The sequence below is a fragment of the Lissotriton vulgaris genome, chromosome 12 (assembly GCF_964263255.1).
Source record: "Lissotriton vulgaris chromosome 12, aLisVul1.2, whole genome shotgun sequence".
NCBI classification, from domain to species: domain Eukaryota; kingdom Metazoa; phylum Chordata; class Amphibia; order Caudata; family Salamandridae; genus Lissotriton; species Lissotriton vulgaris.
In genome coordinates this window covers 755,135,240-755,163,177 of record NC_141700.1, presented here as the reverse complement: position 1 = coordinate 755,163,177, position 27,938 = coordinate 755,135,240, and the positions used below count along the sequence as shown (strand labels likewise).

Genomic DNA, 27,938 nt, shown 5'->3' with positions numbered 1-27,938 from the left:
CAGACCATTGATACAAGCTCACTGACAAACCCTTCAGATTAATTCACGCTCAAACCTGAGCAGGGCAGCCCTTAAACTCTAGAAAAGCTTGCAACTTAAGACAAGCTCACACACTAGCCCTTGAGACTACCTGAAACCGACCTCTGGGCATTTTTGCAGAGCTGCAGTCACCAGGACTATGGAACGAGCTAGTGAGAGCATTTATTCAAACTTGCCTTCATATGGTGCACTTTTCCTTACTCTGGTAGTACGGCATCTCATTCAACAGGTGTTATTACGAAAAGCAATGATACCTCACTTAACTAACTCTGAAAGGGTAGAAAATAAAACAGGACGACTGCGGGGATTAAAACAAAAAAAGCAGGTCACAAACTAATCTCTTTATCAGGTATGCAAGCAGTTAAGCTTTCTGGCCAAGCACCTTAGAGGCAGTCTGGTAACTTTCCAAGATGCCTGAACAGAACTGCCATTAGCGACATGCACACCTCATTGGCTGCGCAAAAACCAAAAGTGGTCTAGGCCATAACCACATGTGCAGAGATGCCAATGGACAGTGAAAGAAAAGAGTGCAAGAATCGGGTCATAACATAAACACAACAAGAGCATGAACAGCAGTTATGGAAAAAAGCCTCAGAACAACTTGAGCATTCACAGAGGCCTGGTCTACAAACCACTTGGAACCCGCTTCATTTCCCTCCTCCATGACAGCCATCAAGTTGAGGACAATGCGACAACGCAAGAAGAAGAGTGGCCATCATTCACCACAGCATTATCTCTCAAAACATCATACAGCAAAGGCAGTAAATGCCGCTGCTGGCTAGTCCTCTCGATGCCTCAAGGATGGGAGAGCCACTGTTGGTAGAAGCTCAGAATCCCCCCAAGCTGGCATACTGCTATAAACATAACTTTAACTTACTCATTTGAGAGGTTTTCTTCTATTCCCAGTATCACACTATTGCCGTGGAAGTCAAGGGCTAAATAGAGACCACTTTATTCTTGAATAAATACTGCTATCAGCAGCCTGTCTTAGTGTTTCCAGCAAGAAAGTGGAGTGGTGTGGCTCACTGGTTAGAGGCGGCGGACCCGGAAGTAGAGAACGGCCTGGGACCAGGGTTCAATTCCCGATGCGGCAGGGTTGTGGACCAGGGTCAACGGACTCGATATTTCTCGCCTCGGTGCCTTCTCTAACCAGGGATCACACAGGGATCACACTCGGCAACTCTGGACATTAAGCTTGCCTCATCTCTACAACGGCCCCCCACAAACGCCGGGGATGCCTGGTTTCACCTTGGAGATACCCAGAAGGGACCATCTCACAGGGAAAGCCAGGACGGGTTCCCCAGCGGTCTTCAGCGCCAGGACACCCCGAGATGGGGTAACAGTGCGCTTTACAAGTATCATCATTAAGTTACAAGAAGCGCAGCGAAGCGCAGACTTACAGCAAGGAGTGTTGCAGCAAGCTATACCTCCATATACTGACAGCAATGTTGCAGTGAGCTATGCCTCTATACAGCGTTTCCCAAATTGTGGGTTGTGAGCCGATTTTTGGTGGGCCGAGAAATAAATACATTTATGCCTTTAAATTTTGTGTTGATCAAATCACATTTGACGGTGTTTTAAAGACAGGGGTCAAATGTCGGGCTATGTCTTCCAACAAATAGCAGCTTATTCTTTTAACATGGGAATTTGTGTTTCCTTTCCTTTCTCAGATTGCAAAGTGAGAAGAGTTTTTTTTAATTGAATGATGTGACAATCTTGCTGTAGTACAGGGAATGTGAAAGGAAAGACTGTAGGAGTTTGTTGTTAAGTAACACATAGGAAAATGTAAATACCTCTAAATTAACTGTATGCATTCAGCAGTTACAAAAGCAAAACGGATGCACATTTTAAAAAAATTCTGAAGTGTGCTGGAAACAGACATTTTAATAGTATCCAAAAACTTTACTTGGTGATCCACAAATGAGAAATATTCACAGAAACTCGATTTCTACACATTATCATTTGTGTGCAGTAGCTCTGAATGCTTCCACCAAGGAGTGTAGCAGCCAACTATGCCTTTAAACACTTTCAGCATGCGGTGCAGCTACCAGCAGCGAGCTATACCGCTAAACTCTTACAGCATGCGGTGCAGCTACCTGCAGCGAACTACGCCGCTAGATGCTTTCAGCATGCGGTGCAGCTACCAGCAGCGAGCTATGCCGCTAAATGCTTTCAGCATGCGGTGCAGCTACCTGCAGTGAGCTATGCCGCTAAATGCTTTCAGCATGCGGTGCAGCTACCAGCGGCACATCTAAATGCTTCCACCAAGAAGTGTTGCAGCAAGCTATGCCTCTAAACTCTAACAGCATGCGGTGCAGCTACCTGCAGCGAGCTATGCCGCTAAATGCTTTCAGCATGTGGTGCAGCTACCTGCAGCGAGCTATGCCGCTAAATGCTTTCAGCATGCGGTGCAGCTACCTGCAGCGATCTATGCCGCTAAATGCTTTCAGCATGCGGTGCAGCTACCAGCGGCACATCTAAATGCTTCCACCAAGAAGTGTTGCAGCAAGCTATGCCTCTAAACTCTTACAGCATGCGGTGCAGCTACCTGCAGCGAACTACGCCGCTAGATGCTTTCAGCATGCGGTGCAGCTACCAGCAGCGAGCTATGCCACTAAATGCTTTCAGCATGCGGTGCAGCTACCTGCAGCGAGCTATGCCGCTAAATGCTTTCAGCATGCAGTGCAGCTACCAGCGGCACATCTAAATGCTTCCACCAAGAAGTGTTGCAGCAAGCTATGCCTCTAAACTCTTACAACATGCGGTGCAGCTACCTGCAGCAAGCTATGCCACTAAATGCTTTCAGCATGCGGTGCAGCTACCAACGGCACATCTAAATGCTTCCACTTAGAAGTGTTGCAGCAAGCTATGCCTCTAAACTCTTACATCATGCAGTGCAGCTACCTGCAGCGAGCTATGCCACTAAATGCTTTCAGCATGCGGTGCAGCCACCAGCGGCACATCTAAATGCTTCCACCAAGAAGTGTTGCAGCAAGCTATGCCTCTAAACTCTTACAGCATGCGGTGCAGCTACCTGCAGCAAGCTATGCCACTAAATGCTTTCAGCATGCGGTGCAGCTACCTGTAGCGAGCTATGCCGCTAAATGCTTTCAGCATGTGGTGCAGCTACCTGCAGCGAGCTATGCCGCTAAATGCTTTCAGCATGCGGTGCAGCTACCAGCGGCACATCTAAATGCTTCCACCAAGAAGTGTTGCAGCAAGCTATGCCTCTAAACTCTTACAGCATGCGGTGCAGCTACCTGCAGCAAGCTATGCCACTAAATGCTTTCAGCATGCGGTGCAGCTACCTGTAGCGAGCTATGCCGCTAAATGCTTTCAGCATGTGGTGCAGCTACCTGCAGCGAGCTATGCCGCTAAATGCTTTCAGCATGTGGTGCAGCTACCTGCAGCGAGCTATGCCGCTAAATGCTTTCAGCATGCGGTGCAGCTACCTGCGGCGAGCTATGCCGCTAAATGCTTTCAGCATGCGGTGCAGCTACCAGCAGCACATATAAATGCTTCCACCAAGAAGTGTTGCAGCAAGCTATGCCTCTAAATGCTTTCAGAATGCGGTGCAGCTACCAGTAGCGAGCTATAAATGCCTCTAAACTCTTACAGCATGCGGTGCAGCTACCAGCAGTGAGCTATGCCGCTAAATGCTTTCAGCATGCGGTGCAGCTACCAGCGGCACATCTAAATGCTTCCACCAAGAAGTGTTGAAGCAAGCTATGCCTCTAAACTCTTACGGTACAAAAGGGGGTGGTGATGGACGGAGCATCTGAATCAATCAAAAACTCACATCCAGTCAAAAGATCTGGGTTTAATCCATCACCGTTCTTTAGCCCACCACCCCATTTTGTACCACTTTTGGCCACCATAAGTGTGGCAGGGTATGCTCAGACGCGAGTCCCTTGCTCACTTTACCACTGGATTCAAGCAAGCCGGGCTGAAGACGGCTGGAATGCCAGAAACCGGTCCTCGGAAGCTTGTTTCCGGTCCAGGGAAGACATGGCTTGGCAGTTCGGGCTGGACTGTTCCTATGAGGCAAAGGGTCAGACTGATTTGCATATAGCCATGTCTGAACTGGGGTGGCAGAGTGGGCTAAAGAACGGTGATGGATTAAACTAAGAACTTTTGACTGGGTGTGAGTGTTTGATTGATTCAGATGCTCCGTCCATCACCACCCCCTTTTGTACCTCTTTTAGCCGCCATAAGTGTGGCAGGGTATGCTCAGACGTGAGTCCCTTGCTCACTTTGCCACTGGATTCAAGCAAGCCGGGCTGAAGACGGCTGGAATGCCAGAAAAAGGTCCTCGGAAGCTTGTTTCCGGTCCAGGGAAGACATGGCTTGGCAGTTCGGGCTGGACTGTTCCCATGAGGCACAGGGTCAGACTGATTTGCATATATCCATGTCTGAACTGGGGTGGCAGAGTGGGCTAAAGAACAGTGATGGATTCAACCCAGATCTTTTGACTGGGTGTGAGTGTTTGATTGATTCAGATGCTCCGTCCATCACCACCCCCTTTTGTACCTTCTAAACTCTTACAGCATGCGGTGCAGCTACCTACAGCGAGCTATGCCGCTAAATGCTTTCAGCATGCGGTGCAGCTACCAGCGGCACATCTAAATGCTTCCTCCAAGAAGTGTTGCAGCAAGCTATGCCTCTAAACGCTTTCAGCATGCGGTGCAGCTACCAGTAGCGAGCTATGAATGCCTCTAAACTCTTACAGCATGCGGTGCAGCTACCTGCAGCAAGCTACGCCGCTAAATGCTTTCAGCATGCGGTGAAGCTACCAGCAGCGGGTTATGCCTCTAAACGCTTTCAGTATGCGGTGCTGCTACTGGTACCAAGCTATGCCTCTAAATGCTTTCAGCATGCAGTGCAGCTACCAGCAGCGGGTTATGCCTCTAAACACTTTCAGTATGCGGTGCAGCTACTGGTACCAAGCTATGCCTCTACATGCTTTCAGCATGCGGTGCAGCTACCAGCAGCGGGTTATGCCTCTAAACGCTTTTAGTATGCGGTGTAGCTACTGGTACCAAGCTATGCCTCTACATGCTTTCAGCATGCAGTACAGCTACCAAAAGCACATCAAGGAGTGCCTCTTCCAGCTTTGCCTCCAAATGGAGTGTATAAACTAGCAGCACTTATTGATGCCTCAAGAACGACAAAGTACCAGTCACAGTGCTAACTAAAGAAAGTCACTTGGTTTTATGTATTTTAAAACGACAACACAAAAAAGATAAAAAAGACATTAATTAATAAACCAGAAGTCTGTACCTCACATCCTGGAAATCTGGGGGGAGTACTGCAGAAAAGGCACCCCCAAAGAGCATGTGCTCCTGCGCCTCGCCGTTCTCCATCTTGCTGCTGCGGACTGGTATGGAACTGAACCCTCTGTGGGTAGGAGAGGTACAGACCTTCTGTCTGACGAAAGCTCCTGAAGAAGGCCCTCAGTGGTTTTAGACACACCTTCTACATCCTTTCAGGTGGCTTGCTTTACTCTATGCCCATCTGCAATAACATAAAACACTTAACAATCTCAAAGTGTACACGGCAACCTTCACGATTTAGGAGTGAGTCTACCGATTTCTGAGTTTTCAAAAATTTGAATGTTTTCATTTTTTTGGTATTTTCTATTCTAAAATAATATGGAGGTCAATACTTCACTGGAAACTGTCTATTATCTTGGCATTCCACTTCAGGCTTATTATTATCCTTTAAATAGTCCTGGGGTTTTCATAACAATACTGTGAGCATTGAAAAGGCATATTTAGGAGAACAAAGTTGGGTAATTGTATTGCCCTATAGATTAGTAATTAAGCAAGTCATATTGTATTTTCAAGAAGATGCAATTCAAGAGAAAAGCATTTTGGCAATGAAATTAAGGGAAAGAGGTGTGTTTCCCTTTATACGGCAATCCACATGCTTGGGAAACCTGTTGATGGAAATTGTTCTATGTGAAAAAGGCGAGGGGAAAAATAAAAAGGTAGGTTGGGCCTGAGGAGGGCGACTATTACAGGCTTCTGGCCCAGAGACAAGCAGGCCACATACCATGGGAAAATGGGTCAGACACAACAGACAAGCGCGTGGCACTAAAGACGGTTCATCCAATCACGGTATCCAATCACTAAAACAGCCTTCGAGGCCTTAGGGAAATGCCATTGGGAGCCCCATCGCTGCAGACCTTCTCTTTAGGTTGCGGCTGGCACCCCCACCTGCCCAACCCACACAGGCTTCTGGAAGACGTTCAAGGTGAGAACATTGTGAATGGAATGGCGACACTCTTTAGTGTCAAAAATTTCAAGCATGCACTATTACTCTGGAAAATGTTCCCTAATAAACGATATTACGAGTCCAAATCATTTGCTAAAGGTGGGCGCTGTCTGCTAGAAAATACATTTGACAGAGGGGTATTTTTCAAGCAATAAAACTGATTTTTTTCTACATTTAATGTGTTTAGTTTGCACTGAATTGTTTTAACAATATTACTATTTAACGGTACCACTCTTCACGTGTTTTGTCCCTCAAATCTGTAACACCCTTCAGTCACAGGGCGTCCACTCCTTCACTAATGCGCTCAACCCAGCAACACACTCAGAAACCTTAAGACCCTCATGGCTCTCGTTGTACTACACATCACTTGATATTTTAATCTGACGTTTAAGAATATACTTTACAAACTCAGTGGTTTCTTTTTAGAGTAACTTGATAAAGGCACTCTTTGTAATATACTTGTCGTGCAGCTGATACGTTCACAGGTATTTTCTCTCTGGCTCCTTCACATTTCCTTGCAGCACATTTTCCAAGTTGTTGCAAACCAACCCATGTCTATGTTTTTGTTTTGCAGCTTGTAAAACTGCTGGCACACCTTATTATGGCTACATTTTCAGTGCCCATTCATGCCAAAGCAGTGGGCTAGGTGGGAGAATGAATTCCTCTTAATTGGATTCCTGTTGATGCAAGGTTATGTTGGATAAGTTTGGAATGTCACAGGGCTCTTAAAATGCACTTACTAATACGTCTTAATCTTCGGAATTTATATATGCTATAATTTGGGAACTCCTACTGGGGAGAATTAGATGAAATTAAAGGGGGGGTCTTTGATTTCACCATTTACTGCAAAGGGGTAGAGGCAGTTGTATGCGGGAGAAGGCTAAAATACTTTAACGTTTCACTTGAAAAATCATAATTCCTCACCATTTACTGCACTGGCACAGGCAGTTAAAATTGCTCAGTGCATCTTATAGACAAAGTCTTAGGAGAGAATGTAACATTGGGCACTCCATGAAACTCTTCACTGCGCATGCTCCTCTGCTTCCACAAAACTGAGAGGATATCAACAAGATGCTCGAGTACAGACCAAAAACTGCTGGAAGTGGAAACAGCTCCTCTTCACCCGGCACAACTGCAGCTCATTAGACTAAGGTAACCAGATAACTCAAACCCCCCAAAGAAGCGGGGCTCCTGTCGCGCTTTTTCAATTTCTAACCTATTGCATTCTGGTGTTGTAGTCCTGGTCCACTTTAGTTGATCCAATGCACCAACACATCTTAAACGATGTGTGCAAAAGCCTGGAACTGAGATATGTGTCCTTGGCGACATGGGGGCACTTGCTGAGCTTAGACAGCAGGCAAGTCCCCTTGCTTCAGGCCATGCCCTCAGATACTATACCTTAAGGCCAGTGGCAGCATGCATTTCTGCCAAATTACCAATGGCTTCTGTAGCCTCATCAGCATGAATTTTTTTTAAGCTAACAATGCTTTGCATGCTGGGAGTTTCACCCCTATCGCCCATACTTAGAATGGGGGGAAATAAAATGAGAGCTCACAACTTCTTGATTTCAACACACGTAAGGAGCTCATCTAGTCCAGTGCTTTGCATTGAAGCACTTGTTGCCCTGACTGTATAACGGAATAAAAAATGACTACAAGTCCCTGAAAGTCATCCTGATGCAAGTATCACTTTTCTATTTCAAACGACAAAAAAACAGACTTTAATGGTATCTCTGATGTTTATACCCTGCTTAGCATGAAAACACCAGCAGGCCCGTAAAATAATGTTCTAATACCGTTATTTCTAGATCGCTTACTACTCCCCCTGGCAAGGCACTGAATTGCTTTTGTGATTGGGTAGCACACTACTCTGTGGAGGGCCGCTGTTAGTGGTTTAGGCAGGTGTGGTGGATTTAGAGTTAGTGATTGACACGTTCAGTAATGCAATTTTTCCGAACTGAGCAGGTTTCATTAGAGAAGCCAATCGTCCCGCTTTCTGCAGATTTGTACCGCTGCCCACATAGAGTTGCTCCAGGATGCCAAATGTCCCACTGTAGGCCACTCAAATGAGAAGCAAGAGGGGAGGACTGGAGCTACCTAGCAGGACATGTCAGCAGGCCGTGCAATTCTTAGTCTCTCAGCCCTATATAAAAGAGATGCCTATAAGTGACTGGGAGGGATTTTTTTTTGTGCATATTTTTATAGCGCAAACTCGACCCGAAGGTATTGGAGCGCTTTACATGAGCACCGTATTTACATTACACCTTCAGGCATGGGGAGATTAAGTGATTTGCCCAGAATCAAAGGATGTGGACGTGACCCCGAGGCTCGAACCTTGGTCTCCAGCACCAAACTGGGAGGGATCCTGTACAATGCAGCCACGGGAGGACTTTTAACTATAGAGATGTAAATAAAGCCTCCTTCTGTGAAGCTAGCCCTGAATACGCCAGCGAAAACCATTGCTGATTCGTGTATTTGAAATATACCTTTGGTATGTATTTCTCCCATTAAGCCTGTGCTCAAATATTGTCAGATTAGAGAACAGTGGCAAACAGAGAGTAAGATTTGCTAAAAATGAACCAGTTTTTCAAAAGTAGATGAAGCAAAAACCAACACACTACTACTTGCTCCAAAGATTATGTATTTACCACTGTATTATATTTTAGTGAATATGCCACAAAATTGGGCACTGTCCCATTTCTCACATGTAATATACAGTGCAATGTGATTAACAATACACTTAAAGTCTGAACTGGGGTGGTGAAGTGAGCTAAAGAATGGTGATGGATTAAACCCAGATCAGTTGACTGGGGGCAAGTGTTTGATTTGCTACACTCCGTCCATCATCCCCTTTGGTATCACTTTGTTTGCCCTAATTTGGCAGGGTATGCCCAGACGTGGGGCCCTTGCTCACTCTAACACTAGATTCAAGATAGCCTGGCTGATGAGGATTATGAATCCGAAACCGGTCCCAGAATGCTTGTTTCCGGTCCAGGGAAGACATGGCTTGGCAGTTCAGGCTGGACTGCTCCCATGAGGCAAGGGGGAGGGATGTAAGCCCCTTTTAAGATTTATATTGAATACAATAGATTTCACAAGTGCGCTGTGCAGGTGAAACCTAAAAAGTACCCTCCTTATAGCCAAAATTATACATTTCACTTTCAAATAATGGCCAACCCATGCAAATTGTAGATAGTTGTTCACGTTGTATATTTTTTCTGTTTATACTGGGCAATTAAAATAGATTAAGATAATTTTGCATCTATGTGTATTAACACCTTGGCTGCTACTTGAATTTTTCCCCTGTGCTGGACATTCCAGAACAGGGTGTGGTTGTGACGGAGCCATTCCGTCATCAGCACAGCTCAGCCGTGACTGATGACGGAATGGTTCCGTCACAAGCATCGAAGGGGTTAAAGTACCTCCACTCTGAGACAATTACCCAAGATAGCTACACAAAGCATTTAAAAACAAGTAATTAAAAATAAGTTAATATCTAGAGGCATCTGAACTGGGGTGGTGGAGTGAGCTAAAGAATGGTGATGGATTAAACCCAGATTAGTTGACTGGGGGTGAGTGTTTGATTTGCTCAAACGCTCCGTCCATCATCCCCTTTCGTACCGCTTTGTGCTCAAATATTGTCAGATTAGAGAACAGTGGCAAAAGGAGAGCAAGATTTGTTAAAAATGAACCAGTTTTTTTAAAGTAGATGAAGCAAAAACCAACACACTACTACTTGTTCCACAGATTATATATTTACCACTGTATTATATTTGAGTGAATATGCCACAAAACTGGGCACTGTCCCTTTTCTCACATATAATATAAAGTGCAATGTGGGTAACAACTATACACTTATAGGTAGCTTTTACAAATATTTCTAAATACTCGCAATCTTGCAATAACGTACCAGAGACACAAGATCAAAAAGTTATTGTCCAGGACAACACAATTTGACCAGATAGGGTGGATGGGATTAAAAAGTCTGTCCCAGGCAGATTTCACAGTTTCCAACAAATCCACATGGCCACAACTGGGTCTGGAATGACACTACTTCTGATGGCAAGACATGGCACTGCCCTCGTGACGGAAATGGTCACTGTGGCACGCGCACACCCAGCATATCTCAGAACAGCGGTGCAGCAGATAGCACGGGTGGCCAGGAACATGAATCACGAAAACATTAAACTAATTTGGACTGCCCAGTGCAACTATTAGTCTAACAGTAATGTCTGATCGGATTTTTTCACCATTGAAAACGCACGGATCCAGGGAGGGCGAGTGGGTCTGGATCCCGGTCCAGATGCTCGCGCCTGGAAAGCTAATCTGAGAACCCGGGAATGACTCGGTGACGTGAGCCAGAGGTGCTTACGTCATACGCACAGAAGTAGAGCACGGGTGGCGCGCGGCTGCCTATTGCGTCACAGGAGCTGCTGGGGGGGGGGGGGAGTCAGGTGAGTGGAGAGTCCCCTCGCTAACCCTCACCTACAGGAAACTTCCGCCCTGCAAGCCAGGGCGCACGGATCACGGATTCCAACAAGTCATGGTGCCTTCGGGTACAGTCTGTGCTCTCGCGTTACACATGCCTGGCACTTCCGGGCAAGCTGGCACAGCGTGGGGTTAGCAGCTATCTCCGTCAGGGACTCATGCTGCTGCAGCCAATGAACTGGCGATGTTGTCCTCCAGCCAGTACCTGGGGACCATACCAAAACCAGCAGTTTGAAAGACTCCATTCCAACCAATCACAACACTTTTGCACTCTTCTACCAATAGACTTTACGAACGCCGTTTATATTTTCTGATTGGCTCTGAGCGTCTAACTATTAGGACCTATTGTAAGCAGGGGACAAACAACCATTGGTAAGTGCAATAGGCTTTGTAAAGTTGTGGGGTCTAGGCAGAGGCGCACCATCCTAGAGTCAAATTTCGGGGAGGCTAAGAAAACATATGGGGGGGGGGGCTGATTCTTCAATCAAAAGGCAAAATGAAGCTGCAGGGGCCCTAAGAAGGTGTGACAACCATCAAAAACCTCATTAACAAGCAAAAGGTGTTTAAAAGACCTGTGAAGTACTTGGGTGAAGCCCTTTGAGTCTAATTGGCATTGTGTGCCTGGCTCTATGCCCACATTCTTTGTACATGATAAACGCAGACATAGAGTATATGTTACTTAAAAGTGGCACCGAGCAGGTGCATTCGGGCTCTTTTTATTGGCAGTGACCAGTGAAGCCTGTGTTGGTTGGGTGTGAGGTGGGAGTATGGACTAACCCTCATGGGAGAGGCTGGTAAAGCACTAGAATGTGTCCCGCAGGACACAACATTTTTCTCCTATGTGATCCATTATAAGTTTTTTTTTTTTGTAAGTTGTATCTTGATAAGTAGTTGTGCAATATAAGTGATATATTTGCACTTAGAAGTGCTGTGGCATATGGTGGAAAAGCGTCAACTGCACTTGATGTGTTTAAACAGTGACAGTGGTCTTGTGGCGGGTATACAGGAAACTAGTGAAATAGCACTACCAAGTACCACACATCAGGTGTTAGACTAACGCGTTTCAGTGTGGTGCACCGCATCACAGCACTGAAATGCATTGTCACGCATATGTTGATGATACATTTGCTGTCACTGAAGCGCTGCAAACTTATGTGTGGCAGCTGACAGCCTTCTGTGGCAGAGCGCGCTGCTCCTGCAGGCTTGGGGGGCTGTGTGGTACTTGACAGGACTGCCAGCTGAGAACTAAGGCTGCACTGGCAAGCTCACAGTCAGTGCTACAATATATTGTTCAATTTTATTCCTGCGGCCTGGCACTGCCTGCGCAGCTCTGAGTCATGTGTTAGACATCCTGTTGTCACAGCAGGCCTGGTAGTATACCCAGTAGCTACTAGTACTACAGAGACTGTCAGGTTGTTTGATACATTGGCCGGGGGCATCATGTCTTGCTTCCAGTCCTGCTAAATTAGTAGCGCCTCGGGGTGGCCGGGAGTGTGAAGGCCAGCAGCTCAATGGTTTGCAGTTGGTGCTGCCAGCCACAATCATTATGACACTCCCGGCACTGCTCATAGCCGACTGGTGCTGTCTCAAGCAGTGCTAACACAAGCCGGACCCCCTGCAGACAATTCAATATTGCCTAGCCCGGTAAGGAGAGTGCAGTGCAGCGTGTCGCCGGAATCATGACCTGTGACCGACCGCCACACTCACTGATCGCCCGGTTCTGTTGTAGCGGCTGCCAGTAGAGGACTCAAACAGGCTGCCTGAACTAACCGGGCACCAGTGGCAAACTGAAAATGATTGCCATGGCAAGGGGCGGATGTTAGGTGGGGCGGGTGGCTTGAGACAGCCTGAGCCTGTACAGAGTCAGTTGTCGGAAAATGTCACACATAGCATTCTGAAACCTTGGCAGCTATAGTAAAGTAAACTCCATGCCGCAGCAAGTAGGAGCCCTGGCGTAGGGTGGAAACTTTAAACATTCAACTGCAGGTAATGTGCTTGTACAGAGTGGCAGTGCTTTTCGGATGAGTGAAAGTAAAACTCAATGCCACAGTAATACCTGGGTAAAGTGCTGTAAACTGCTGGTGACAGTACTCATCTGGCAAATGAATTGGCAACGAGTGAAGGTAAAATCCAGTGCCATAGTACCACCCAGATTGATCGGAATAGACCATTGGTTTCATGGTGGTACAAAGAAAAACATGAATTCTCTTACAGTGAGATGTATCTTGCTACATTTGCCAGTCGCCATGTTGGATTATTTGCATCCACGTGATTATTAAAGTGAGGTATGTCGCTGACATCAATAAAGGGCCATGCTATGCCAGAAAACGTGTTCCATGTTGGAATCCCCAAATAAAACTAATTCAAAGTCTGAGGTTTTAAAGATAATTTTACTGAGTGGCTAAGAAGAGAGTGCACCCTTGTTTCATCTGTGAATATCTAAATGTAGATGAAAAATGACTATGGTGCCCAAGTCGCATCTTTCATTGTCTGGGGAAATGGGGGCGGCTCAAAGGCTTTCTGAAAAAAAACAAGCACTCTTGAAATACTTGCAGTCATGGAGAGATTATGTACACAAGCACAACAGGCTAAACATAAAAATAAACACAGCGTAAGCGCTGGGCTTGTTTATCAGGCTCCGCTTTCAGTCTTCCTCGGGGCAGTGCTGAGAGTCCAATACCCGCCCCCTCTGAACTGCCTCAGAGTCAGAACGTATAATACAGACAACCGAGACAATTCAGACGTCGCGGGAAAGGAAGGGGACAGCGGGGAGGGAGATCTGAAATGACAAATAACAGGGAATTAGAACACCCTACTGTGATACCGCCACACGGGACACCCAACCCCGAGTCGCCCCCTCACCTCTGTTGTCACCTCGCCCCGCATCATGCCCGCGTAGGCGCGAGGGATCCCCAACGACAGCGTCCTTGACAACCGAAATCCCGCCCCTCTCTCCTTTGCAGGGTCCAATCAGGTGGAACGAAGGACCGGAAGGACTATCCTACGACCCCGGAAGTCCCGCCTCTCTACAGACGCCCGGATACAGAAAAGACGGAGGAAGAGAGACTGACGTCGTCGAAGGATCGTGGCAGGAGCTTTCGGCTAGAGCGGTGACGGACGGAGAAGACGGGAACGGAGACAGCGAGGAGTGGTCCGAAGAGTGGTGGAGTCCCACGGAGGTGGCTGAAGAGCGGCCGTAACTCGGAGGAGAGTTACGGCGGAGCGCGTGAGTACCAGCTTCCCTCCTAAGCACATTAGGTGCACTCTGTATATATTAGGAATCCCCTCCCTGTGTAAATTGTTCCCCGCTATCCTAGGCACGTCACCAGTAGGCACTAGGCAAATTGTATATACGCACTTAGCACTGTATAAAGCGCACCCCTTTCCCCACCACCCTGTGCACTTCTTTTACTTCCCCTTCCAACTCTCGCCCGTCCCTTCCTCCACCCGTACCTCCCTCACTTCCCTTTCGCTTCCTCACACGACCGGGTAACGGTGACGGGATCGGACCTCGAGTCCAAGTAACTAACGGCTCCCTTTCTTCTCTTATTGCCCTCCGAGGTGTCCTCCGACCATACCGAGGCAGCTACACGCAAGACCCGGACGCCCATCTGACCCTCGGAAGAATCGGCCAAACAGAGAAGAAGACGCCTACCCGGCCCGGGGTTTTTGGACCTGACCTCTTCCCCTGTCCCCGCAATCCACTGTACAAAGACTTAATAAATCACTATCGCTCACTATATCCGGCCTCCTCGCCTGATTTTCTAGTCCGCCGTTCGCCCACGATCACATCTGGTGTCAGAAGTGGGATTACTGGAGGTATGGAGGCGGTGATGAAGAGGATGGCGGAATCCCAGGAACAGCTGGGAAAGCTAATGGAGCAATTCCTAAAGACAGCTGAGGATGACCGTGGACAACTCCATGATGTGCTAAAAGGACAAGGGACCACCCATGAACAAGCCATGGGGAAATTGACCGATGTCTTAGGTCAACCGAGGCCGATGTCCTCCCTCCCGTCGGTGGTTCTTCAGAAATATGTGCCGGGGGAGGACCCTGACTTCTTTTTCACTAACTTTGAACGGCTAGCACAGGCGGCCACCTGGCCTGCAGATCGGTGGGCTCATTATCTTGGACCTCTGTTAACGGGTGACCTACAGGCCGCCTACCAGCAAGTGAACATTCAGGGCAACACTCCATATGCAGACGTAAAGAAATGCATCCTTGAACGGTTGGGCATCGACGAGGAAACGTATCGAGTTCGATTACGTCAGGTAAAGGAAGGGCCCCAATAGACCCCCAGAGCCCTCTCCTTCCGGATAAAAGACCTGGCCAACCGCTGGCTAAAACCCGATACCTCTACTAAAGAGAACATTCTAGAAAAGATATACCTAGAACAATTCCTGTCATCCCTGCTCCCAAGCACACAAAGATGGGTGCGCCAGCATGCCCACCTGACCCTGGACACGGCAATTGAAATCGCAAGCGCTTATAGCCGGGCCCAGGAGGTCCAGAGGGGAAGAGAGGATCACCCCCACAGACCTCACCCTCCTACCGGTTCAAGACCCCCTCGGCCCCCTGTTCCCAGAAGGCCTGACCCTCCTCTTGTGTTCCCCGCTCCGATGATACAACGTCCTATCAATCCTGGACCCCAATGCTATAGCTGTGGTGGATTCGGTCACATCGCCAGAATGTGTCCGCACAAAGAAGAGCCGATGGAAGTGGGTCTGGCGCATAACTATGTGTGTTCCATACCCGGGGCCACCCCCCCTCCATTTCAACGTCCAGTGTGTTTTGATGGACAAACCTTAATGGCCCTAACCGACACAGGGTGTCGACAGAGCGTCCTCAGACCTCAGGCATTATCGCACCCTATTAAACCTTCGTCCAACACGGTAGCCATACAGTGTGTTCATGGGGATACAAAGACGTACCCCACCACACTGGTAAAAGTCCAACACGACAAGGATCCCGGAACCGCTCTCACTGTAGGACTGATCCCCACCCTACCGGAACAGGCGATTCTGGGGAGCGATTATCCAGGATTACCAGAACTGTTACGAGACACCACTGAATCCCTGACCCACTGGTGGGAAGAAGCACCCTTTCCAAAAGGATTGTCCTCCCCCGTGCAAACACGCAAACCACCCAAAACCAAAGCCCAGAAGAAAAAAGAAAGAAGAGAATATACTGGTGCCTATCCAGTGATCCCGGATGACCATCCTTGGCAAACAGACCGAGAATTTAGGGCTGCACAACAGGAAGACCCTCTACTACAGGAAGCCTGGGGAAGGGCCTTGGAGCAAGAGGATCCCCTTACCGTAGGTCCCTACTTCTTCAAGAAAAACGGGCTATTGTATCGCCAGGGTGGGAACCAACAGAAACCCCAACTCCTGGTCCCCGGTCCCTTTCAGGAGAAGGTGCTCTTCCTAGCCCATAGTCACCTTCTGGGAGGGCACTTCGGAGAAGAAAAGACTAGCCAAACAATTTTGGACAAATTCTATTGGCCGGGGATTTTCCAACACATCAAAAGGTTTTGCAAAGAATGCCCCGTATGCCAGAAACATAGTAGGTACAGACCCCCTAGGGCACCGCTACAACCCCTTCCCGTGATTGATGTCCCCTTCAGCAGAGTAGGAATGGACATAATCGGACCCCTGTTACCTTCCCGCAGCGGATGTCGCTACGCCCTGGTTATTGTGGACTATGCAACCCGCTTCCCTGAAGCCCTTCCCTTGCGACAGCCCACCACCCAGAACATTGCAAAGGCCCTCGTTTCAGTATTTACTCGGGTGGGTTTTCCCAGAGAAATTTTAACCGATCAAGGTACTCCTTTTGTCTCTGCCCTGATGAAACAGGTCTGCTCCCACCTAGGAATCAAACAAATCCGAACTTCTGCATACCACCCTCAGACCGACGGACTAGTCGAGAGGTACAATGCCACCCTGAAACAGACCCTTAAGAAACTGCTGGGGTTGGAAGCCAAACGGTGGGAGGATATGTTACCCCTGGCCCTGTTTGCCATCCGTTGCGCCACCCAGAGTAGCACCGGATACTCGCCCTACGAATTGTTATATGGGCGACCCCCTCGTACCCTGCTTCACATGGCCCAAGAAGCATGGGAAGCAGAACCAGACCGTACTCGGCCCCTTCCAGAATACATGGAAAATCTAAAAACTCACCTAGCAGTCATAAGAGACATAGTACGCCAGAATCTCGAGAATGCCCAGAACAAGCAAAAGGGACAGTATGATAAAGGCACTAAACCCAGAACCTTCGTAGTAGGCAATCTTGTGCTATTGATGTTACCCTCCTCTGATCAAAAACTCCTGGGACAGTGGCAGGGCCCTTATCCCATCCTGCGTCAGGTGACCCAGGTCACTTACGAACTAGACATTGATCACGCCCGTGGGGTAACACAAATATATCATGTCAATCATCTCAAAAAGTGGGAGGGCCCTCGTCCGGTTTTATCTGGAGCACCTCACCCGGGTCCCCTTTCCTTCACCCCCTGTATTGACCGTGATATCACGTCACAACAGAGGCAGGAACTCGAGACCGTCCTTTTCCTATTGCGACGAGTCTTTTGCTCTTCTCCGGGATACACCACCATCACTGAACACACTATACAAACAGTGCCCGGAAAGGTAATACGACAAAGGCCCTATAGAGTCCCCGAGGCCCGCAGGGAGATAATACGAAATGAGACAGAACAGATGTTAAAGATGGGAATCATCGAACCGTCGGTGAGCGAGTGGAACTCCCCGATAGTCCTTGTGCCCAAACCGGACGGGTCTGTCCGCTTCTGCATAGACTTCAGAGAAGTCAACAAAATATCCTCCTTCGACACCTATCCATTACCCCGCGTCGACGAAATGGTCGAACGTATAGGGAAGGCACAGTATATCTCCACGCTAGACCTCTGTAAGGGGTATTGGCAAATCCCCCTCCGAGAAGAAGACCGAAAGAAGACGGCCTTCTCCACCCCTGATGGGTTGTACCAATTTCTAGTCCTCCCTTTCGGTCTTCATGGCGCCCCAGCCACGTTCCAACGAGCCATGAATACTATCTTACGGCCTCACTCACTATATGCAGGCGCGTATCTGGACGATATCGTTATTTACAGTGACCACTGGACACAGCATCTGGAGCACCTTCACCAGGTCATCACCTCCCTGGGTAACTATGGCTTCACCATAAATCCTGCGAAAACCACTCTAGCAGCGCAGACCGTTAAATATCTGGGCTACCTCTTGGGTGAAGGATTGATAAGACCGCAGGAAAGTAAAATTGAAGCCATCCAATCCCTCCCTTTTCCCCAAACCAAAATAGACCTTCGTGCTTTCCTAGGACTCCTGGGGTACTACAGACGCTTCGTACCCAACTTTTTCCAGAGAGCGGCCCCCCTCACGGACCTCTTAAAGAAATCCATAAAAACGGACGCCCTTCTTAAAACGCCCACGGCTGTCTTGGTACAGGCGTTTTCCGATCTGAAAAACGCTCTGACCTCCCATCCAGTGCTAGTAAGCCCTGACTACACACTACCCTTTATACTACAGACAGACGCCTCCGAACAAGGACTCGGGGCCGTCCTATCACAAAAGAACCCCCAGGGAGACGAGAAACCCATTCTCTTCCTCAGTAGGAAACTGTTCCCACGAGAAAGAAACTATGCCGTGGTAGAGAAGGAAGCCCTCGCCATCAAGTGGGCGGTGGAAACCCTCCGGTATTATCTAGAAGGAAGACAATTCACCATCTACACCGACCATGCTCCCCTAGAGTGGATGGCTCAGAATAAAGGGCACAACGATCGGGTCCTCCGATGGTTCTTGTCCCTTCAACCATACCACTTCACAACCGTGCATAGGAAAGGCTTAGACCAAGGTAATGCCGACTATCTGTCTCGATACCCTGTTTCCTCACCGGGTACAAGAAAGACAGCTAGGGGAAGGGAATGTGATCCCGCCACACGGGACACCCAACCCCGAGTCGCCCCCTCACCTCTGTTGTCACCTCGCCCTGCATCATGCCCGCGTAGGCGCGAGGGATCCCCAACGACAGCGTCCTTGACAACCGAAATCCCGCCCCTCTCTCCTTTGCAGGGTCCAATCAGGTGGAACGAAGGACCGGAAGGACTATCCTACGACCCCGGAAGTCCCGCCTCTCTACAGACGCCCGGATACAGAAAAGACGGAGGAAGAGAGACTGACGTCGTCGAAGGATCGTGGCAGGAGCTTTCGGCTAGAGCAGTGACGGACGGAGAAGACGGGAACGGAGATAGCGAGGAGTGGTCCGAAGAGTGGTGGAGTCCCACGGAGGTGGCTGAAGAGCGGCCGTAACTCGGAGGAGAGTTACGGCGGAGCGCGTGAGTACCAGCTTCCCTCCTAAGCACATTAGGTGCACTCTGTATATATTAGGAATCCCCTCCCTGTGTAAATTGTTCCCCGCTATCCTAGGCACGTCACCAGTAGGCACTAGGCAAATTGTATATACGCACTTAGCACTGTATAAAGCGCACCCCTTTCCCCACCACCCTGTGCACTTCTTTTACTTCCCCTTCCAACTCTCGCCCGTCCCTTCCTCCACCCGTACCTCCCTCACTTCCCTTTCGCTTCCTCACACGACCGGGTAACGGTGACGGGATCGGACCTCGAGTCCAAGTAACTAACGGCTCCCTTTCTTCTCTTATTGCCCTCCGAGGTGTCCTCCGACCATACCGAGGCAGCTACACGCAAGACCCGGACGCCCATCTGACCCTCGGAAGAATCGGCCAAACAGAGAACAAGACGCCTACCCGGCCCGGGGTTTTTGGACCTGACCTCTTCCCCTGTCCCCGCAATCCACTGTACAAAGACTTAATAAATCACTATCGCTCACTATATCCGGCCTCCTCGCCTGATTTTCCAGTCCGCCGTTCGCCCACGATCACACCTACCTCCCTTATCCTACAAGTGTCACCGTCCTTATGTTCTTTACACAAAATCCCCAAAGGTGATTAGGCTATACCTGTAAAGGAAAATACAACGGACCAAATCCAATGGAGACAGTTGCTTGAGGAGGTATCTGGAACTATACCCAACTGTGAATATAAAACAATACACATTCAAGATTCTCTGCTAATTATAGACAAGTCCAGACCAATGTTCCCTCTAATTTATTTCCTCTGTGTGCGGCACTGGAGGGTCTCTGTGCGCTGCAACCATGGCTATGTGCGCCAGGAACCAAACCGCGCGTGTCTGCGGCACCAAATAGCACTCAAAACGTTTACTTTAAAAAGTGAAAAGATGATGCATTTTCACACATACAGAGCCACAATAAGGGTCTTAAGGGCAGTTTGCAAATTTATTGTATTGCCTGTATTTTCATTGTGTCTCTGACTGCTATTGTCTGTCTTCCCCGCTGCCTGTACGTGGTCCATGCCCCGTTTTCTTCCCTCTGTTCCCCCCTCTATCCCCATGCTCTCTCTGCACGGTCTTTCCTTCTGTACTCCTCGCTGCCCGTGTCTCTGCCCAGTTTTCCCTTCTTTTTCCCTCGCTGCACCCGGGCCTCTCTGCCCGTTCTACCTTCTGTTCTTAGCTGCCCCTATATTTCTGTATTATGCCTCTATGTCATTAGTTTTTTGTGCCCGTCTGCCCTCTGTGCCACTCGTTTTTTTGCCCTTCTGCCCTCTGTTCCACTCGTTTTTTTGTGCCTTTCTGTCCTCTGTCCCACTCGTTTTTTGTGCTTTTATGCTCTCTGTCCCACTCGTTTTTTGTGCCTTTCTGCCCTCTGTCCCAGTCTTTCTGCCCTCTGTCCCAATCGTTTTTTGTGCCTTTATGCTCTCTGTCCCACTCGTTTTTTGTGCCTTTCTGCCCTCTGTCCCAGTCTTTCTGCCCTCTGTCCCAATCGTTTTTTGTGCCTTTATGTCCTCTGTCCCACTCGTTTTTGTGACTTTCTGCCCTCTGTCCCACTCGTTTTGTGTGCTTATCTGTCCTCTGTCTGTGTCCCACTCGTTTTTTTGTGCCTTTATGTCCTCTGTCTGTGTGCCACTCGTTTTCTTGTGCCTTTCTGTCCTCTGTCTGTGTCCCACTTGTTTTTTTGTGCCTTTCTGTCCTCTGTCTGTGTCCCACTCGTTTTTTTGTGCCTTTCTGTCCTCTGCAGCCCTGCCAAGTATCACGCATCATGCGTTAGACTAACGCATTCCAGTGTGGTGATCTGCATCACCGCACTGAAATGCATTGTCACGCATAGCTGCTCGGAATGTGAACGTGTGCTATGAGCCCCTTTACATTGTTTTTATATTTTATTTGGTTTTTTTCTATGCTTCCACCACAGTGACATACCATACCCCTGAACCCCATGATGTCGACAAGTTTGTTTCATGCTTTTTTAGTTCCATTAGAAAAAGCACACAATAAACAATTCACAGAATCTTTACATCAATCTTTATCGCTGATTGTTAGACTCAATATTTTTATTGACAATATGAGAACTGCTTTTCCTCCCCTAAACTGACCCGTACCCATCCCGCAGCAAGCAACACAGAAAGAGATGCGTTGGCAGCCGGTTGCCACCATGTGGGGCCAGAAGAGCTTCACTGTTAGCACTGACGCACACAGTCTTGCAAGAGGTCTCATGCGGTAAAAAAAATATTGCTTTCCATAAATTCAAGCACGTAGTTTACTAAGTGACGAGGTGCTCAAACACCTTCCCTCAACTGGCAACTACAACGTTCATCCGATAATATGGAACATTAGAACTCAGGTGGTTAGCAGATGCCTTAAAGGGGAATACACTACATATCATCCCCTTTGAAGAAACCGAGAAGAATAACTAAACTGTGAACAAACACGCGAGCATCTTAACATAAACATTTCAAATAGTCGTTAATCATATTTATTAGGGTTGAGCTGTGCTAGTAGTCAAGTCTTTGAAATACAGTGTCCTGGCTGGCTGTAATGTGTGCGTCTCACTCTCCTGAGGCTTTCCAATGCCTATGCTGTTTGCGGGTGCTCAGGAGTCAGCTGACTGCTGTCTATTTTAATATATGATATTTAGGCTCCTGAGAAGATCGTGTTGGGGGACCTCACATCCTACTACAGGCTGAGTCCCATGTAGGACATAGAGAGCGGCGGGACTGTAGTCCAGACTGATGCTGGACAATGTATTGCCAGGGAGGAGCTAGGGGGACCAGTCGGCAAAAGGCTGGCTAAGGCAGAATCTGTTAACTGTTTTTCTGCCGGCTAACTGGTCAAATAGGTTAGCGCCCTTCCATTTCTGTTGCTTTGCAGTAGATTTAAGTTCTTCTTCGAGTTTTTCGTTGCTCCAATGGATGTCATTTCTGAAATGTATAGGTTTCTCTTTTTTCTGCATTGCTTAATTTTGCCCACGAGAAAATGTCACTCATTGTAGTTGAAACGTCACTCATAATTACCCTGAAATTATTAAAGAGTCACACACGGGGATCTGAAACCTTGGCAGCTATGCCTCTGCTTGTGTCCCACTCGTGCCTTTATGCCCTCTTGCCTTCTGTTCCGCTCGTTCCCCAGTGGCTGTGGCCTTTTGTTTAAATAATGCTGATAATCAGAGCCCCTTCACGGGCTCCGATTAACAGCAATACTTAAACAAAATGCCACAGTCTGCCCCGCGCTTTACTAACAAAAGCGTAGACCCTTTCCAAACACAGCGCGAGCACAAACTGTGTTTGGAAAGTGTCCACGCTTTTGTTAGTAAAGCGCGTGGCAGACTGTGGCATTTTGTTTAAGTATTGCTGTTAATCGGAGCCCGTGAAAGGGCTCCGATTAGCAGCAATATTTACACAAAAGGCCACAGTCTGCCCCGCTCCCACACACCCGCAAGCGTCATAATCCCCATCAGCCCCCCCGCCTCCTTAACTGCATTCCTCACGCCCGCTCCACCGCAACCACTGAAAAAGTGCTTGTGTTCGCGCCGCTCGCGTTTTAAAAGCAGCGAGCGGCGCGACCCTCTAGCGACGTTCTGTGTGCGCGCTCCACGCTAGGTGGTGCGCGCTGACTTGGGGGGAGGTGCGCACGCGCGCGCGGCTTAGAGGGAACGGTGGTCCAGACTCATATGCGAGGGTATAGTACACATACAATTTACTATGCATCAATTCCCTTAGTATGGGTACTTCACTGTTCCAATACTGCAATAACCCTCATGTCTCCTGAATAAACGAAATAAGGAAAGAATAATGAACCCTGCATATATTAAGAGGCCACAGGAAGAAAACAGGCGTGTAAGGTCCTTCGTGCTAGCGTATTGTATTACTCCATACAATGGTTTACTTCTCCCTATGTAACATGAACACACAATAGTTCTATGTGCACATGCTCCGTTTTTGATGGACTGCGAGGCTCAATGTTACACTCACACTTATGAGTCCTATCACACCACTCTTCTCCTCTTTTCTATACAGTAAACAGTAAATATATATGGTCTTTTGTCAAAAGCAGGTTTCGCCGGGTGTTGCCACCAAAACAAGGGTCTCTATCCCTGTGGCCGGAATGCCCAAACAAAACCTCTTGGTAAGTCCACTGCTAGTCTGGTAACCGTGTCCCTCTCAGCCGAGAGAAACCCCAAGACTGAGCAGCATTTGGGGTGCGCTGTTGGGATCGGTGGTACCAACGCCTCACACCCCAAACAGAACAATGTACTCACAAAATATGTAGGACTTGGGAAAAACAAGTCAGGAGTCCTACCGCGGCTTACTCCAGAGTAGACTCGAATTATCAGCGTTTCACCGCCGCTCACAGCCGCCCTTTATTTCCCGGTCTGCGCGCGCACCTCACGTTGTTGCGTGACGCATGCACGGCCTGCCGGGAAATGTAGTTTTTTGCGCTGACAGCCCGTGCTACCCGATGACCCCACGCCATCGAGGCTGCAGACCTTGACAGTACATCCCCCCTCACAAGGGGGGCTGACTCCGCCCGCGGCTTATCTGGAAACAGTTTGTGAAATTGGGCCACCAACCGGGGAGCCCGAACAGACCCTGCAGGCTCCCAGGAATCTTCCTCCGGTCCGTACCCCTTCCAGGAGAGCAAATACTGTAGACGACCCCTCACCCATCTTGAGTCCAGGATCCGACTCACCTCATACTCACTATCCTGCTGCACCCAGATAGGCAAAGGAGCCTTCCTAACAGGACACCTGGAGGGCTTCAAGAGTGAAACGTGGAAGACAGGATGAATGCGCAGCTGCGCAGGTAGTCGCAGCCGAACAGCCACCGGATTTATGTGTCCCAACACTCGGTAAGGCCCAATAAACCGGGGGTTGAATACGCTGTACTTCCTGAACCTGATATGTTTGGTGGACAACCACACCAAGTCCCCCTTTTTATACACGGGATTGGGTCTCCGATGCTTGTCAGCCTGGAGTTTGTATCTTGCCTTGGCCTGTGCCAGATTCTTGCGCGTATCCAAAAGCACTTTGCGTACCCGCAACAATCTGTCCCTCACCTCTGGCAGCTTCACATTGTCACTCGGCAAAAGCATAGGGGTGAATCTTGGGTGATGCCCATAGGAGCAAAAGAATGGTGAGTGTTGAGTGGAAGCGTGTTGCGTGCTGTTATAGGCTACCTCTGCCACCCACAACCAGTTTACCCAAGAGTCACTGCTTTCCTGCACATAACAGCGGAGATATTGTTTCAGGGATTGGTTCAATCTCTCCGTCTGCCCATCCGTTTGCGGATGGAAACTGGTGGACACTGAAGATGTTATGCGCAATAAAGCACACAAAGTTTTCCAAAAGCGGGCAGTGAATTGTGCGCCTCGGTCAGATACAATGTCCCTGGGAAGGCCGTGTAGTCGTACAATGTTCACAAGGAGCAGATGAGCTAATTGTCCCGTGGTGGGCACCTGTGTGCACGCGATGAAATGGCCCATTTTGGTCAAGAAATCCACAACCACTACGATGGCGGTCTTGCCTTGGTCTTTCGGAAGTCCCACTATGAAATCTACTGAAAACCTCTCCCATGGATGTTCTGGAGTGGGCAGAGGTTGCAGTAATCCCTGAGGCTTTTGTCTGTCCGTTTTCATCCGATTGCAGGTGACACATTCTGCCACCCAACGGCTTAAATCAGGTCTGATGGAAGGCCACCAGAATTGTCTCTGGGTTTTTTCCAACGTCTTTACAAAACCCATGTGTCCGGCACTTGGAACTTCGTGGCACCATGAGAGCACTGTTTTACGTAAATTGATCGAGGGTATTAAGACCTGCTTTCCTTTCATCGGGATGCCATCTCTTATCTTCCATTCCGGATGGTGTCTCAGCCATGTGCGCCAAATACATGTTTGTGCTCCTCTTCTGACCCCCAACAGAAAATCACTGGTTTGAGTTGCTCCTATAACATTGGCTGGTTCTACGATGGATCGAATGGGTTTTTCTGTGGGAAGCAGGAGGTTTTCTCTTCTTGTGAGCGCGTCCGCCTTTCTATTGTTAGAACCAGGCCGGAAAGTAACCACAAAGCGGAACTCCTCAAAAAACATCATCCATCGGAGTTGCCGAGGGGACAAATGTCTGGCGGCCCGTAGAAACTGCAAATTTCGATGGTCAGTGTAGACAGTGACCAGGTGTTTAGCTCCCATCAGCCAGTGTCTCCATTCCACAAATGCATCTCGAATGGCCAACAGCTCCTTTTCCGCGATTGTATAATTAATTTCCGCGGGACTGAGCTTGCGTGACATGTAGGCTATAGGATGGAGCGTTCCAGTAGAGACCTCTTTTTGCGATAGCACAGCCCCCAGTGCCATTTCTGACGCATCCGCCTCGACAATGAAAGGGATGTCGGGATTGGCATGTGTTAATACCGGTGCGGTGGAGAAAGCGTTCTTTAGCTTGTCAAAAGCGGTTTGTGCTTCGTCATCCCACACAAACCGAACATTTTTTCTCGTGAGCCGAGTGAGTGGTGAAACCATTCCAGAAAACCTGGATATAAACCGTCTGTAAAAGTTGGCAAACCCCAACAGGCTCTGGATATCCTTGACGTTGTTGGGACGAGGCCACCCCACAATGGCCTGCACCTTTCTTTCAGCCATTACCTGCCCCGATGGAGTAAGCATTACCCCTAGAAATTCCACTGTCATCACATGAAATTCACACTTGGTGATTTTGCAGAATAGATGATGCTTCTGTAACGCGTGCAACACCGATTTCACATGCGTTACGTGTTCCTCGGTTGAGTTGGAATATATGAGGATGTCGTCAATATAAACAACAACATGATGGTCCAAATATTTGCGAAGCACTTCATTTAAGAAGAATTGAAATGCGGCCGGGGCATTGCAGAGCCCAAAGGGCATAACTCGATATTCGTAAAGCCCATACCGCGTCTTAAATGCAGTCTTCCACTCATCACCCCGTCTGATACGTACAAGGTGATATGCACCACGCAAATCTAGTTTGGAGTATATGCGCGCAGCTCGGACCTGTTCCAGTAACACTGGGATCAAGGGTAGTGGATACTGATTTTTCATGGTGATGGAATTCAACGCTCTGTAGTCGATGCAGCATCTCTTTTCACCATTGGCCTTCGGTATAAAAAACAACGGAGAGGCTGCAGGGGATCGAGAAGGTCTGATGTATCCAAGAGCCAGATACTTATCCAGATAGGCTCGCAATGTCTCGTTTTCGGGTATGGTAAGAGCATAAATTCTCCCATTGGGAATTTCAGATCCAGGTATGAGGTTGATGCGGCAATCATACGATCGATGTGGAGGAAGAATCTCAGCCTCCTTATCACTGAATACTGCTTCATACTCAGCGTAACACTGGGGAAGAGATACTTCTTTTTCTGCTGCTGTGGCTATGGAATGCAACGTAGACAACGTTTGAGCCGGGCTCCAGACCCCCGAAAGGCAGTGTTCCAGGCAAAAGGGAGAAAGAAACCGAATCGTCTTTGTGGTCCATCTTATCTCAGGATCGTGTTTTTGCAACCACGGAAGTCCTAATATGATCCCATATTGCGGTGCTTCGATAATGTTAAATTCCAGGTGTTCATGATGGGTGTGATCATGAGTTACTTCATACTCCAAAGTACGACATGTGATGGGTCCTGCTTGTAGTTCGTTCCCATCAACCGCGTAGACCGTTTCAGGACTTTCTTTGGGAATTAACTGCACTCCCAACCGACGGGCCTCGGTGATATCCATGAAACATCCAGTCCCCCCTGAATCAACCATTGCTCGAATGTCTTGTTTCACCTCATCAATCAAAATAGTCATATCCAAAAAGAGGTGTTTCCTCTCATATTCTACTTTTGGGGTAAGGGAAGGGATGATATGAGTGCTTGAGTGCCTCCCGTCGTTTGCCTTCAAGCTTTGGAGTTTTCCGTCTCCTTCTCATTGGTTCCTGCAAGGTTTTGTCCTCTCCGAAACCTGTTAGCTTTGGGTTTCACTGGGCATTCACGTAAATAATGTCCTTTTTTCCCACAGTATAAACATAGTCCTTGTTTACGTCTATGTTCCCTTTCACTGGCGGTCAAGGAGGCTCGCACTGCTCCTATGTCCATAGGCTCAGGGAATGTAACCGTCTTTTCTCCACTACTCGCCTGTTCATAAGGCAGAACTGCTTTTTCTTTCTTCTTATGTTCCCCTTTCCTTTCCTTCATTCTATGGTCCAGGCGTAGGGCGAGTTCTATCAGGGCAGAACATGTACGGGGTTGGGGGTCTATGTGGGCCAGAACATCTTTCATTTCTTCACTAAGGCCTTGGTAAAATAAGGCTGATCTCTTGGCTTCAGGCCAATCCGTCTCAGCCACTAGCCGTCTGAAATTGTTTAAATAGGTAACCAGATCAGCATCTCCCTGTTTCAGTTTTAACAATTCCCTATCTGCCGTGAAGGTTTCTGCTCTCCTATCAAAGGTTTTTTCAAATTCCTCCCTGAAATTATCCCAGTGATATAAGAGTGGGTCGTCCCTTCTAACTATCGGAACCGCCCACTGCGCTGCTTCCCCCCCTAGATATGAAATAAGGAAAGCAACCCTCGCTTGGTGTGTGGAAAACATTTTAGGCTTACACATGAAGTGCAACTGGACCTGTGTCATAAATACTTGTACTTTTTTGTTATCCCCATAGAATCGTTCAGGAGGAGCAAGAGGGATTTGTGCAGGCATTTCAACCACCACGGATGTAGTAGGAGATGAGC

General features: G+C 48.3%; 1 protein-coding gene across 3 annotated transcripts in view; it reads right to left on the bottom strand.

Moving 5' to 3' along the window:
* RANGRF (RAN guanine nucleotide release factor) overlaps window positions 1-11,085 on the bottom strand; it is a 36,008-nt gene extending 24,923 nt beyond the window's left edge. Inside the window, exons 1-2 of one of the 3 annotated variants that reach the window (XM_086946050.1) lie at window positions 10,800-11,085; window positions 5,320-5,553 (exon numbers count right to left, since the gene is read on the bottom strand). In XM_086946050.1, coding sequence (XP_086802176.1) covers window positions 5,320-5,402 — 83 coding nt within the window. In that variant the 5' untranslated portion in view covers window positions 5,403-5,553; window positions 10,800-11,085. Of the gene's footprint in view, window positions 1-5,319; window positions 5,554-10,224; window positions 10,675-10,799 lie in introns of those variants that run through there. The other 2 variants (XM_086946051.1, XM_086946049.1) reach the window with 2 other exon arrangements.
* Between the last annotated feature and the right edge of the window lie 16,853 nt (window positions 11,086-27,938).